The sequence below is a fragment of the Lepisosteus oculatus genome, chromosome 5 (assembly GCF_040954835.1).
Source record: "Lepisosteus oculatus isolate fLepOcu1 chromosome 5, fLepOcu1.hap2, whole genome shotgun sequence".
Classification (NCBI taxonomy): Eukaryota; Metazoa; Chordata; class Actinopteri; order Semionotiformes; family Lepisosteidae; genus Lepisosteus; species Lepisosteus oculatus.
Genome location: NC_090700.1, coordinates 4,577,363 through 4,591,125, shown reverse-complemented (window position 1 = coordinate 4,591,125; position 13,763 = coordinate 4,577,363). Strand labels below are relative to the sequence as shown.

Sequence of the window (13,763 nt, the reverse complement as noted above, 5' to 3'; positions counted from 1 at the left end):
TCAGATCTGTTTTTAATCAGGAAGGAAGGGCGGGACACCTTCTTCTTTTGCCTTTCCCAGTACAGAACAAAGGCAAGGCCAGAACAAGAAGACACCGGTACACCAGTCTCGATAACTGGGCGTCAGATTTAATGCCTTTGTTTCTGAAGTGCTCTTGTGTGAACTCAGACAGGCGAGAGGAGAGGAACTCTGTGCAGTGTGTGTTTGAACTTGAGTTTTCAGGTTTATCTTGGCTGCTGTCGCTTCTCCAGAACTGGCGATCACACACAGGTGTGATTCAGGTGCGAGAGATGTCATGTTGCCCAGTGGGGACTGGGCTGAGACATGCTGGGAATAAGACTCTGCTCAGCTCACCCAGCAGAAGATAAGCACCACGCCAGGGGGTCAGAGATGGGCAGACAGGCTCCATTCATTCAGCTTGTAGTGTTTAAGTAGTCAGTAGTGGCCCCAGCTGTCACAAGAGACACATCTGAGCTGGAGGGAAAGAACAGGAGACTGGGGGACAAATGATGAGATAAACCACAGTGTGGGAGATCAGCACCAGAGTCCTGGGACAGCTGCTCAGACACTAGTCTCTCCTCTGAGTGCGTCTGCAAGAATTCCTGCATGGAGAAAAATGATTTTCTTTCTCCAGGGCTTCAACACAGAGAAAATGCCCTGCTCCTGTACATGTAGTTCAATCAGAGGACAGATTCAGCAGATTTTTGAAAGTCTTGGGTTTCCTGCTTCGCAAAGCCTCTTCGGTTTCAATGGCATTTTTTAAAAGGGTTTTGTACCGTATGCAAAATTCTACATCGGAGCTCAGGAGTACAACTACGCCTGAAAACATGGAGAGACCAAGACTTTAATAATCCCCATTTCAAAAGAAAATATTTTTTCATCAGTCCTTAGAATAAAAAAAAAACTCCCCAGAGGTGAAAAGGAAAATATTTAAAGACGTCACAAATCATTTAAGATCCACGAGTCAGTGAGCACAGTATTTCCTCAGTCTTATTGATGCTGCTCGCCATTATGGTAAACAAACTGTTTTGTCAAAAGAACACCTTATATCACTGTTTTTTACACGAAGAGATAACTGCATCCTGTAACGTTCACTTTTTGAAAGCCAGTCCCCCGGCCCTGTGAGAAAACCGTCAGACGACGTTGGCTAAATGCAATTGTCAGAGAAGGCTCAGCTTCAGACCGTCGTGATGTAACGTTTCGCCCGTGGCTACATGGACGTGCAGTCGCACACACAGACACTGATAAAACAGCCAGGTCCCGCAGAGTCCAGCTCCAGTTCCCCACAGGGAAATCAGCGCTGCCGTTATCAATGCGAGCTGTACTGTGATCTCTGAATATATATATACAGTATATGCAAGTATCACAAGCTGCTCCGCAAGATTCAGCGCTGCGTTAGCGCTCTGCGGTGCCCATTTGTGCTGATGAGGTGGAAAGAGATATTTCCCCCCCCAGCGCACTGCTTGTCCTTCTCAGGGTGCCGAGGGAGAGGCAGGTGATGCGTGCGACCGAAGCCTAAATTTGGGGAGGTTTTGTGCCGCGGCTGGAGGTGACATTGCGCCTGTGCATCCGCGGGGGTTACAGCCGAGCTGAAAGATGGCGGACTGCGCGGTCCAGCCGGCCGCGAAGATACGGCCAGGTAAGAGCACGAACGGCCGGATGAACACGGCGGGGATGCCGGGTATGCCGGGTGAAGTGTCGGCCCGATGCCTCTTGCGGTGAGGTAATGCCGGGCCAGAGCTCCGGCCGCCCAGCAGCGAGGGATTTCTGTGTCCATCCCTCCTCGTAGCACAGCGGAGGGCGGCAGTGCAGGAATGCAGGCATTTGTCTTCACAGGTGCGGTGGGGCTTTAAATGCAAAATTAGGATCGCCCCCCCCCCCTCCCCCTTTTTTTTTTCGTTTTGAAGTGCTTTGTTAGAATAAAAGATGATAGCGAATGTAGCCGCAAATAACAGATCAACCAAAGCGCACCAAACACGTTTCACCGTTCTCCACCACAGCGGCGGCTGGGTACCGCTGGAATCACAGGCAAAAATCGATTAAAACTTCTGTTTCAAACAGTGTTTGACTGTGATATTGAACATAGAAGTTCAGTTTTTAATATCTAATGGCTGACGTTAATACAAGACCAACGGTGAATGGTGTTCACATAAACTGTATATAAAACCTAGATATATTGTATATCATATTCAGAAAACAACACCCTGTAACACCTTATAACACCCGACACCTTTTTAATCTTTCTGATAACCATTGAAGAGCTTTCATCATTAATGGAGTTTGAAAAAATCACCGAACGAGAAATTGCCGTTTATTGATTTAAAGGTGAGTAGCAGCCTAGAGAGTATTAGCAAGGATAGAAAGGAATTCTAGCAGGAGCAGGACTGTATTGCATCGTGTTTCCGAAGACAAATGTATTTGCTGTACCAACGACAGGTGAACAGGAGCGTGGGGGTGTGTGCTGCTGAGGGGAACAAACAGTAAAATCGCGTCGCACAGTAGGATGGAACAGTTGTTTTTTTTTTGTACGACGGTGGTATAACCAAAGTAATTTTGATTTCTGTTTTATTTACCAATGTTGTCCGAGTGTCAGACTGGATGAGTCCCAGTCTGGGGAGCTGCGCTTCAGTCTACAGTGAGTTAGAAGGGTTTAACTCACTTTGACCTTAAGGGGGATTCAGCCTCCCTGTGGGTCTGGCCTGGTCTAGATGAAGGGCGGTGGTCAATTTGACGTGACCAGCCTGCGAAAGACCCCGCTCATCCAAGTCACGCTGACAGAGGTGCTACAAACAGGGGGAACTGGTGACAGGCTGAGACAGGGGTTTGCAGTCCCGGTCCTGGAGGAGAATTTCCAGTGTGGTTAATGGGATCTAAACGACGGTGGCTCAGATCTGTATTTGCGCAGAACTATGTTCTTTTCTCAAACGGCTTGTTATGGTAGTGGCCCTACAGCTGCCCTGACAATATCCAGTGACCATTCCACAGGGCCTCCACTCTGAGCTACAGTCTGCTACCCACTCTCACTCAGGCTGAGCCCCGCTGTAGCCACACAGAGTCACAGGCCAGGCCAGCTCTCATCCTTCCTGTGGGCCTCCTGAGCTGCCCTGGTCACACAGGTGAACACTGGCGGTCCTGGCTTCTCCACCTCAACTCTCAGTCACAGGCGGATCGGATCCCATTAGGGTGTCTTTCCCCCGAGCTGGAAACATGACATTGACTAGGCACCCCGATAGTTTCCCTGTTTCCATGACTTCAGTTGATTTCCACAGATGTGACACACTTGCCTGATAAAAAGTGTTCTTTCGACAAGATGTTTGTTTACAATAATAGCGAGCAACGTCGGTTCGAATGAGGAAGTACTGTGCTCACTGACTCGTGGATCTAGAATGATTTATGACTTTTTAAAACACTTTCTGGCATGGCGGAGAAAGGGGTTGTCTCGTTGTGATGACTTTGCCCATCTTTGCTTCACTCAGGGACCAGCCTGAAAATAAAATGGAGCTCATCCGCCTTATGCATCATCTGCAGTAGCAAAGGGGGAAAGAGACACTGGTTTAATATAGTTCACATATTCCCATGACTTTATTCAGTTAATGTCCACAGATGGGATGTAGTTTGCAATGCGATTTCCACAGATTGAGTCCTGTTTTCTGTCGGAAGGCCTATTTTTAAATTCGCTTTCAGCTCTTGAAACATGGAATGGGATGTGCGATCCATCCGGCTGTTTTCCAACAGCTTTATCCGATTCAGGGTCGCAGGGAAGCCGGCCCCTATCCCGACAAGCAACAGGCGCAAGGCAGGGCGCGAGCCCATCACAGGGCACACATAGACACACACTCACCGCAGGGCCAGTTTTCCTTACTGTGCCAGAACACATGGAGAACATACTAACTCCACACAGACAGTCCCCCAGGTCCGGAACTGAACCCAGGCCCTCAGCTCTGAGAGGCATCAATGCTGAACACTAGGCAGCTGTGCAAGATTTGTAGCCAGTACCAGAGCTGCCCGTAACCAGAAGAGGTTCATCGGAAAGAAACAAAAAAAAGATTGTGAGCGCGTCTGCTACATTGTCATTCCCAGCTGCGGCTGCTCATCAGCGATGGATCTCGTGTTTATAGCTGTGCTATCAGAAAGAAGAAGGGTGATAATAAGGGTAAGCATTTTTCCCCATTGTACATCCAAAATCCCTTCGCCTTCTGATCGAAAATTTGCTGATGATCCCCAGCACAGCTCACGTTAAATATGCTCTCTAAATGATGCAACAAAAAAAATAAGTTGTAAAAATCTAGACGTATGATCAGTTTAAATGCTGACAATGTCTCTCGCGGTCTTCAGATGAGAATTATAGAGCAGTTTTTTTTAGTAAAGTGGGCAAACCAGTATATTCTTGGTTCTTGTCTTTCAATTTTGATCTTAATAGGGTCTGAGTGCCTTCCCTGCAGTGATGTTCATCTAATGTCTGAGCTCGTAGCTGCACTAAGGGACTGCTCTCCGCTTTATTGCGTTCTGGGCACCGCGGACCCGGCCTGGAAATCGATTATACGTCCTGTAATGACAAGCAGGAAATGCGCTCTCGGACTCATTTGGCTCTATCGGAAATGCACTGTACAGTACTTTGAAGGCGTTTGAGCCAGGTGCTTCCTTGTGTGGAAATGTGTTTTTAGGCTTGTCCCGGCAAGGGTACATGTGCTTTCTGCCCGCGTGTTGACTGTGATTGTTCTCGAGAAGAGGTTTTCCGCTCCTCCGAGCTCGCAGTCTGTCCAAGAGGAGAGAGAGAGAGAGGGAGAGAGCGGGCGCGTCGGTTTTTATGCGGGGAACCTGTGCGTTCAGCTGGCTGAATCATATCAGCTTGCAAATAGTTCGTCTCAGAGCCGCCGTCAATTCTGTATCTGTCTTTCCTGCTGTTTTTCAAAATAACACGTAGTTCCCATAAACCACAGATTTTCCTTGGCATTGACACTTTCCAAAAATACGTTGGGGTTAAGCCTTTAAGTGATTTGCAAAAAATGCCTACTGCATGGACTTGCAGCCCTGAGGTAAATTTATTGCATTCCTCCTTCCTCCTCTTTTAAAGCAATCAATACTAGTGTTTCCTGCTTGACCAGGAGGGCATTCTGTTCTACTTCTTCTGAGCTCCAGTGCAAGCACAGCTGAGGCAGAAGGAAATCGTTTCTTCATTTCTGAGGTAGGTGGCTGCAGTTCAGTGAAATTGTTTTTCTTTATCAAGGGGGGAAATCAACTGCTGAGGTCTTCTTGGCCTTCCTCACACCCCACGACACGTGGATACCCGTCAGCTAGTCTTTCCACCTGGGGGCGTGTTTGAGGAGTAAATCAGAGCTTGCTTTATTCCTCTCTTGAACCCGCGGGGCTGGTGTTTGTGTGACGTCGCGTGCGTGTAGGGATAGTTTTCACTTCCAGGGCGTCTGTGGAATGTGGAGGGGACGAGCCTGACCAGACTGTGCTCAGCACCTCGGGAGCCCACGGCCGGGGGTCCCCTTGCGTGGCTGGCCGCCTGGTGACGCTGGGCTCGGAGTCACGGGGTGCCAGCTCTGGGGAAGGCGCTTGCGGGGCGGGTCACTGGTCAGGAAGGCAGACCTTCTGGTTTGTCATGTGAGTCATGTGCGAGGGAAACAAGCTAGGCTGGTCTCTGCCTGTCTCACGCCTGCAGCAGTTAGAATACCCACTTTGCCAGCGAGTCCCATGGATTGGATTTATTCAACAATGTCTGGGTTGCAGCACAAAGTCCGTGGTGCACTTCAAGCAAGACGACTTTTTATCACACAGCGACACTTGAACCCACATCGCACTGGTCACGGGCCCAGGGACTCACCCACTAGGGCACTGCTAGCCCCTGTTAATTTGTAGTAGGCAGTAATAATTCATTTTAGATTTATCAGCCACTTGTGAATGTATAATACAAAGAAATCAGCAGTGCTGGCTACAGAAGATATGCTTTGAGATATGCAAGAGCACCGTTATGAATATTATTGCAGCTCCGGCTTTGAGTCTAGCTTGTGTTTACAGTAGAACAGAGTCAGAGTGCCCTGTCATGACTGGCTTTTCAGTTAGCGTTCATCCTCGGCAGCAGGAGTGATTTGCTTCAGGCGCGGAGTGCGTGAGTTATGAGGCAGCGTTTCGGAGGCTCTCTCCTCTCGCAAAAGTGATGACCTTGATCGGCAGGAGGGGTGATGGGAGCTCGAAGACTCTTCCTCCTGATGGCTCTGAGGTGCCAGCTGCTCTGCAGCGTGTACCCTTTGTGGGACGCTCCCTTCTCGGGATGTCGTAAAGTGCTCCCTGGTCTGAGAATTCACTTTCTCTTTGGGAAGGGCTGGCAGCAGCCCCCAGACCAGTGTTGCTCCAGCAGTGACAGACAGGATGACTGTCCTGCTGATTGGTTGATGCACTGCTTGTACTGTATGTTCACTCCACTGAAAGCTAATTCTGATAAGTGTCGCATACTTACTCAACCCTCATTGCAAAGTAACATTTAAAATCAAAGTACTGAAACGTGTACAGTTGTTCTGATTGTTGAACAAGTGAAATCTCGTAACCTTGTTTTCGGTCGTTCAGCTGTCTGGAGAGCAGGATTTCTGTGTTTAAAATATTAATGTTTTTTATCACAATTAAATATAGTTGTAAGTTCTTCTACCTTAATGCTCTTCACTGACATTTACCTGGCTGTATGGATTTACTGATGCAGATAAATTAGAACCGTTGCTGATGTTTTTGGGGTTTGATCATATTAAATCATTAATACTCTTGTGGCAATTTCTTACAGATATCTCAGGCAACTTATTGCAAATATTTCTTACAATCAATTATTAAAATAGAAACCAATGATTGTGCACTCTATTTTAAATTTCAAAGATTGTCTGTGTACAGTATTTATCCCACAATGATCACCAGTAACAACCAGTATGAGTTTCATTGCCTTTCTCGTATCACAGTTGTCCCCTGTTTTGTACTGTTGAATTCCATACTGTAGTTTGACAGATATTCTGTCAAATGTGAGCAGGTGGGTCTACTGATACACTTTGCCAAAACTGTGAATTATTTACAAGTTCATCACACGCAGAGAAAGAAAAAATCATTCACAGGCCATGTGACTGCTGTGTTGCTGTTGGTGACAAGGGCGGGTCTAATGAGGAGTCTGTCACCCCAAATTCCTGACAGTGGCACTGATTCCTCCACCATGGCAATGAGAAGGGATGAGCCACACAGGGACCACACAGGGATGAGAAGTGAAAGTGAAAGAGCTTGTCTGTTGGATCAGCTCCTGGCAGACAGGCTGGGTTGGAGCTGTGATTCACACGCAACCAAACCCAGCTCTGGAAACCTTAAAATGTGTGTGGTTTAGGTATTCTTCCGCTGCATGAGGGAGCAAGAAAGATTGTAGTGGTCCTATGACCAAGACAACAGGCCTTGTAACAGGAAGGTTGTGGGTTCGAATCCCAGGTGAGACAAGTCATTGGTGTTGTAGCCTTGAGAAAAGCACAGTACATCACCCAGATTGCTCCAGGAAAAGAAATGGATGCACATAGGTTGTTTTTGGATGAAAGAAGAAGAAGATCACTTTATTGGCCATATACAATTTCTTGCATTAGGGATTTGTCTTTTCACAGACCCCAGCTTGCTCTCCATGAGACACACAGACAGGGAGAGAAGCATGGGGTCAGAGCACAGGGTCAGCCATTGTACAGCACCCCTGGAGCAGTTGGGGTTAAGGGCCTTGCTCAGGGGCCCAACGGAGTAGGATTCCTCTGCCGGCCGCGGGATACGAACCAGCAATCTTCCAGCCACAGGCGCAGATCCTCAGCCACAGAGCCACCGGAAAGGGTCGGCTGAATGAGCTAGTAATAGTATAAATATAATCTTCCTGGTGTTGATCCTCACTCCAGACCAACCACTGAAGACATGGACGTTTTCGCCAATGAAGAAGGAGTTGCAACCAAACTCTTTGCTTGTTACCTGCAATAGCAATGGGATGCTGAAATGCTGCAGAAACGAGGGGATTGCATTAGTCACTTGTTGCCCCTCCTCTGATGCCACAATAAATATTTTAGTGGGAGTTATTTTGTACAGTGCTTTGAGATTATACCGACCATAAAAAGCTGTACAATAAAAAATGTATTGATCCCAGAAATACAGTAATTATCCCTTTGAGGGAAACTCAATTTCCTTTTATTGTTTTTCCTTTTTTTTCTGCAAATACATCCTTCGGTTTTCTTTTTTCTGTTGGCCTTTTTAGGCCAATAAATATGTCATTTTCTTCAAATAGTTGTGTTACTGTATTCCCGGTCACCGGCTCTTTGCGCAGTTTCTTTCCATCAGCCGATGAGGTCATCCTCATGAGCTGAGGTCATCAGATGGGCTAGCTGGCCCTTCTTAAAAGCCTGTTCCCGAAATACTGTGTCATCAGTGGTTGGCTACATCATATCCAGGCGAGTTGATTTGGTCCATCAAATGTATCAGTGTTCAAGTGGGGCATGCAGTTGGTCTTTAAATTTGCCGGACATGTGATTCATGACAAAATAAATCACTTCTTTCAAACAATAAGCTACAAATAAACCAGAATGATGTCCAGGTTGAATTTTCCTCATTGCCACCCTGGCGCAGTCCTAACCATGTGACCACGGGGACCGTTAACTTCCTCGAAGTCTCTCTCGTTCACCAGCCTTGTACTTCATGCTCAGGGCCCCAGAGCAGTCCTGCACAGGGCAGGATTCTCCTAGGCAAGCTCATGCTGTTCACACAATGAAAGTGTCCAGTGTTCCAGCTGGAGCACAAACTGGTGTCTCTCCCAGCAGAGGCGGTGTTTAGCGCTGCGCCAGAAATGATTTGGAGATCCGAGATGAAGTGTGATCCACCAAAAGGCCCAATCAGGGCTGGGAGAGGAGATTGTGGGAAGTGCCGTGTTTCCAAGGGCGTGGGAGACGTGAGTCCTGTTGGTAACCCCAGCACCACCTCTGTCTGCGTAAGACAAACACTGGCTCCTGTTTTCCAGCTCTAATTGCACCTCTTCTCAACTCCCATTGGCCTCTGGGGGCTGGATTACAGCTGTCAGGTTCCCTTGCCCGTCCCCCATGAGGCCTTGCCAGTGACACGGGGCTGTGGATTCTGAAATCCCGCTTCATCCTGCAGGGCGCGTTCTTGCCTTTGCGGAACTGCACAGTCGAGATGCACCGGGAGACATGAACACCAATCCAGGCCTTCATCTGCTTTAGCTCGTAATCTTCGATAATCTCCTGCCACTCGGGGTGGTTTAGATCATCCCAGCCCTTAAATACTTTCCAATTTACGCTCCTCTCACCCCTAGGGCCCACATCCAGAGGGTGATAATTGAAGGGCTCAGAAGGAGCTCTGTCTAGCAAAATAATGGAAGAAAGCTGACTTCCTATTCTAACATGGGATGGAGCTCATCTGGCTTGTCTAAATGCAAGCCACTTCATGCTGGAAGAATTCTGTCTTTGGCTTCTGTGAGGGATCCTACACTGTCAGGTTCAAGCACACGGTTCTGCATTCCAGGCCCTCTGTGAGAAGACACATATAGCCCCTAGCTTACCTTCTGCTTGCTTTCCTGGGTCTTCGTGTTTCTGCTGATTTGGAGGCTGTTCCAAAAGAGTCCGCCCTGTGCACTGATAACTAGTCTTCCCGAGCGTGATGCGTTGTGAATGTAAGCTAGATCTGTGTTCCCGTCACTCTGTTTATATTGAAGTGCAGATGATAAAATGATAAATGAGAAAAAGCGGTGCACACACTCAGCCTCCCATCTAAAACCTATGTAAAAAAAACCCTTCCAGCTCTTAACATATCTAATCCTAGAATTCCCACACCTGCCAGAATCAGAACATCTTCCGGCCCTGTTGGCAGAGTGAGGACGAAACTGGACAGAGCTGGCTCCCCATTATGTGATCTCAAATCACAGCCTGGGGAACAGACAGTCCCACAATCGTGTTTTATGTGATGTTGGTAAACGTTTTTACTGTAAATTGTGTGTAGTAGTTCCTGCTTTGGCATCAGTTTCCCTTCGGGATCAATAAAGTCTTATCTGTCTATCTACACTGTATTGTGTCGGTCGTGCCAGTGAAGCTCTTTGAGTCTGAATCTTCTCTTGGAGCAGCTGTTCCCATGGCCCCGCCCCACGGAGAGGAGAGGAGGGCCCAGACCAATGGCCACGCCTCCCCAGTCCGCCTGGCAGCCAATCCCAGCAGCCCTGCAGGTAAACAAAGTAAGTCCAGCACCTCTCTTCAGCACAGACAGGGGGCGCTGCTGTGGGAGACTTTGAACCCCAGTGTACTAGGCAGTGAGCTCCCTTGCATAATGATATCAATCCCTCCTGATGTTTCGTAGGAGTTGAATTACAGTTGAATACGTGATTATAACAGAGGATTTCAGTGCTCTCCAAGTCACTATTTACAGATGTTCTGCCTTGCGTTGTGCACAGTAATGGATGTTTTGGATGGGGATCCACAAATCTACACAGGGCTCGGATTCACACCAATGACATGGCAGTGACGGCGAAATATAGTGTTCAAATTAATTTGATCGTTTATTAATAATGCCATTTATTAAAAGCAGTTCATCTGTGGGAGCGTTTTCCTTGCAGACCTGGAGGGCTGTTTAAAGACCGATGACAGGATGCGGTTGGCCAAGGAGAGGAGGGAGGAGCGGGAGAAGAGCCTGGGTGAGTTTGAACCTCCGTTTTTATCCATTTATTCTTCCGCCAGATCTGAAGGCGTTTTTTTTTGCTAGAACCCGTGTCGTTTTCAGCCCTTCACCGCGGTCACCCCAGTCACCCGCCTTCCACGACAGCATTGAAACCCCCACAGTTTGCTCTCTCTCGTGTAAAGCCATGTCGTCGGTGAGGTGCAGCTTCGTGTGAAGCCAGGCCTGGCCGGAGAGCAGATGGGATAAGTGGAGGCTTTGCAGCTCTTTGGTTTTGCCGCAGTCCTCTGGGAGATGCGCTGTAGGTTATTCCACCCCCCAGTATGATAGCTGCGCCCCCGGAGGACTGTTGTAGATCGTATAGAAAACGCGCTGGTCAGCTGTTCCATTCTGACAGCCTCTCTCTCTGAACTCTTACCCCACCGTCCTGGTGGAAATAACCCTGGGAGTCATCCACAGAAGGGAGATAACTTGCCACCAGGGTACAACCTATTCTAACTTCTCAGCTCTGTCGTTCCCGGCTGGCGGGACCCTCCCCTGTGCGACCCGAGAGACCCGTTTGGGCCTCTACCCCTGGGGTTGTGCGTTTTTTGTCCCGGCTCGTTTGTGTCTGAATGCAGCGGAAGAAGCGCGGACGATTCAAGTGGCGTGGGTGTGTTTGGCGAGGAGGGTCTGCACTCGCCCCCGGGGGGCTGGGCAGGGGCAGGAGTTGCCGTGGGTGCCGTACGGCAGTAGCCGGCGCTCCTTCCCTCCTCCCTGCGTCTGCCGCCGGCGCTCCCGATTGCGGCGGCGCCGTGAAACCCGCTGTGGCGGTGAGAGAAGGGCCTGACCCGCGCCCCCTGCCTGTCCGCAGCGGCCCGGGAGCAGGCCATGCTGGAGCGGGAGCGGAGGGCGCAGCTGCAGTACGCCCGGCAGGTGGAGGAGCGCTGGCGCCGGCTGGAGGAGCAGCGGCAGCGAGAGGAGCTGCGCCGCGCCGCCGTGGAGGAGAAGCGCCGGCAGAGGATGGAGGAGGAGAAGGTCAGGGGCCAGGGGTCAGGGGTCAGGGGTCAGGGGTCAGGGGGGTGATGGTCCGGGGTTGGCTGGGTGATGTTCCGGGTTTTTTTTTTTTTCATAATATTTCTTTATTAGCCCTATACAATTTCTTGCATTAGGAATTCATCTTTTCGCATACCCCAGCTTTTCTCCATGGAGACACAGACAGGGAGAGAAGCTTGAGGTCAGAGCGCAGGGTCTGGGTGACGTTCGGGGTCCTGTTGCCGGGGTTGCCCCTGACACCTGCTTCCGGGCTGACTTGTCCTCCCCGATCTCCCTGGGAGTGTGAGAGGAGGTTCAGGCTCGCACTCCCTCCCGGGGAAGGGTCTCCACTTGGCGGCACACCTCCGGACCAGCCCGGGGGAGGTCCCTTCCTCTCCCGCCTCCTCTCGGACGTCCGCCGCCCTCCGCGTGGGGGGCCTGGGGCCGCAGGTCACCCGGCAATTCCAGTGCACGTGCTGGGTTTTTTTCAACGAATGACCAGAAACCAGACTGAAAAGGCGAGTCTTGGTTTAATTGTAGCCAATCCCTGCTTCCCTGGTGGCCTGAGGGGGTGGAGATCCATAAGGATGCTGAGTAAAGGCCCCCTCAAAGCAGTAAAGGCACAGGCTCCAGGTGGAAGGCAGCTGGTCTTAAGGTGCAGTAAGATGAGCTGCCTCCTAATGCATCAACTGGAACATGGGGGAGTGGGCGGCACACAAAGTAAAGAAGGGTCTTTGCCAAGCAGAGCTTAAAACAGGTGATGCGGGGGGTCCTGAGGAGCTCAACTGGTAAATATGCCTGGTTGAGTTCGGTGATCGTGGGTTCGAGCCTGGGTCATGTCACAGTGGATCCCAGAAGCTGAGGTGCCGAGGCGGGAAAGGAGAGCTCTCGCTGCTCTCAGCGACCCCTGTGGCTTGGTGGGAGACACGCCTCTCCTCCGATCAGCACCGATGCCCCCTTGGGGTGGGGTGGTGGGGGCAGCCCTGCACTGTTACTTGTCCAAACACGAGCGGCTCGTCCGGAGGTGGGCGGGGCAGAGGAGTCTCTCCTCTTTCTCCCCCGTGTGCGGCGGCAGGGTTTTGCAGCTGTGAGCAGAGGCGTGAAGACAGAAACAGCTGGTGATTCCGAGGGGCTGGGATTTCCACAACAAAAAAAGTGGCGATGAGAAATTTAAAAAAAAACAAGGTCTTCACATCTTTGGAAATCTGGCAGCCAGTGCAAACACCCCAGCCTAGGAGTTATGTAAAAGTCAGATTACTAATGATGAAAAAGACCTTCCTGCATTATTCTGAGAAAGCTGAACAGTACCGCTCAACACCCAATGGTGAGGTTTGCTCCAGTTGTTAATGACCAAATCTGAACACATGCTTCCTCACTCTCTCTAGAGCTCTCAGTGTCTTGTTCAGGAACACAGCTGGAAATACTCGTGGGGTCATTCCCCCTCCGCTTCAAAAACTTGATCAGTGCTTATTGCAATTCATACCCACAATCTGATTTTTTTGTTAAATAAAATGTGAGCATCCACCTTTTATTACATACCTGTTTCTTTGCACACCCTCTGAAAGCACAGCTCAGCTGCAGGGAGAATGTTGCTATGAAGGAGCATGTAGATCTTCTCTTAATGCCATGACTCGGGTATCAGTGTGTGCTCATCCTCTTAAAATTAGTGCTTTACGACTGGTCTCACTTTCTGTTGAAAAGCACGAATGCTCCTCCACTTTTCTGTGCACTGCTTCTTGTGGCTTTTGTCATTTGAAGTCCTGAATTCAGCTGGGGACTAGTGCAGCTGCTTATTGTGCTGCAAGATCACAGACTCCCCCCCGCCGCCCTCTGTCTAGTGTTTTAATGAACAGTGACTCCCTGCCCTCCAGCTGCTTATCTCCAGGGGCTTCATGCTTTGTTAAGACCCTGTGAGGGCTGCTGGGTGCAAATCTCTGCATGCTTAATGAGGAGGCGGGGCTGACCTTCCGACGGAGAGAAGATGTGACCTGTTGTAGCAGTGAAATGTCAACCCCACACCCGCCCCCCTCTGCCTGCACCCCTTACAAGCCTAGTTGGAATCATCCTGAAGTGGTGCTGGTGGA

The 13,763-nt window shown here is 49.7% G+C and overlaps 1 protein-coding gene across 6 annotated transcripts in view; it reads left to right on the top strand.

Annotated features, from left to right (window-relative positions):
* Window positions 1–1,176: 1,176 nt before the first annotated feature.
* Window positions 1,177–13,763, top strand: part of LOC102698128 (MAP7 domain-containing protein 2-like) — a 30,265-nt gene continuing 17,678 nt past the window's right edge. For 2 of the 6 annotated variants that reach the window (XM_069189899.1, XM_069189894.1), the window contains exons 1-4: window positions 1,178–1,639; window positions 10,121–10,228; window positions 10,607–10,684; window positions 11,519–11,682. In XM_069189899.1, coding sequence (XP_069046000.1) covers window positions 1,597–1,639; window positions 10,121–10,228; window positions 10,607–10,684; window positions 11,519–11,682 — 393 coding nt within the window. In that variant the 5' untranslated portion in view covers window positions 1,178–1,596. Of the gene's footprint in view, window positions 1,640–5,080; window positions 5,186–10,120; window positions 10,229–10,606; window positions 10,685–11,518; window positions 11,683–13,763 lie in introns of those variants that run through there. The other 4 variants (XM_069189898.1, XM_069189895.1, XM_069189896.1 and 1 more) reach the window with 4 other exon arrangements.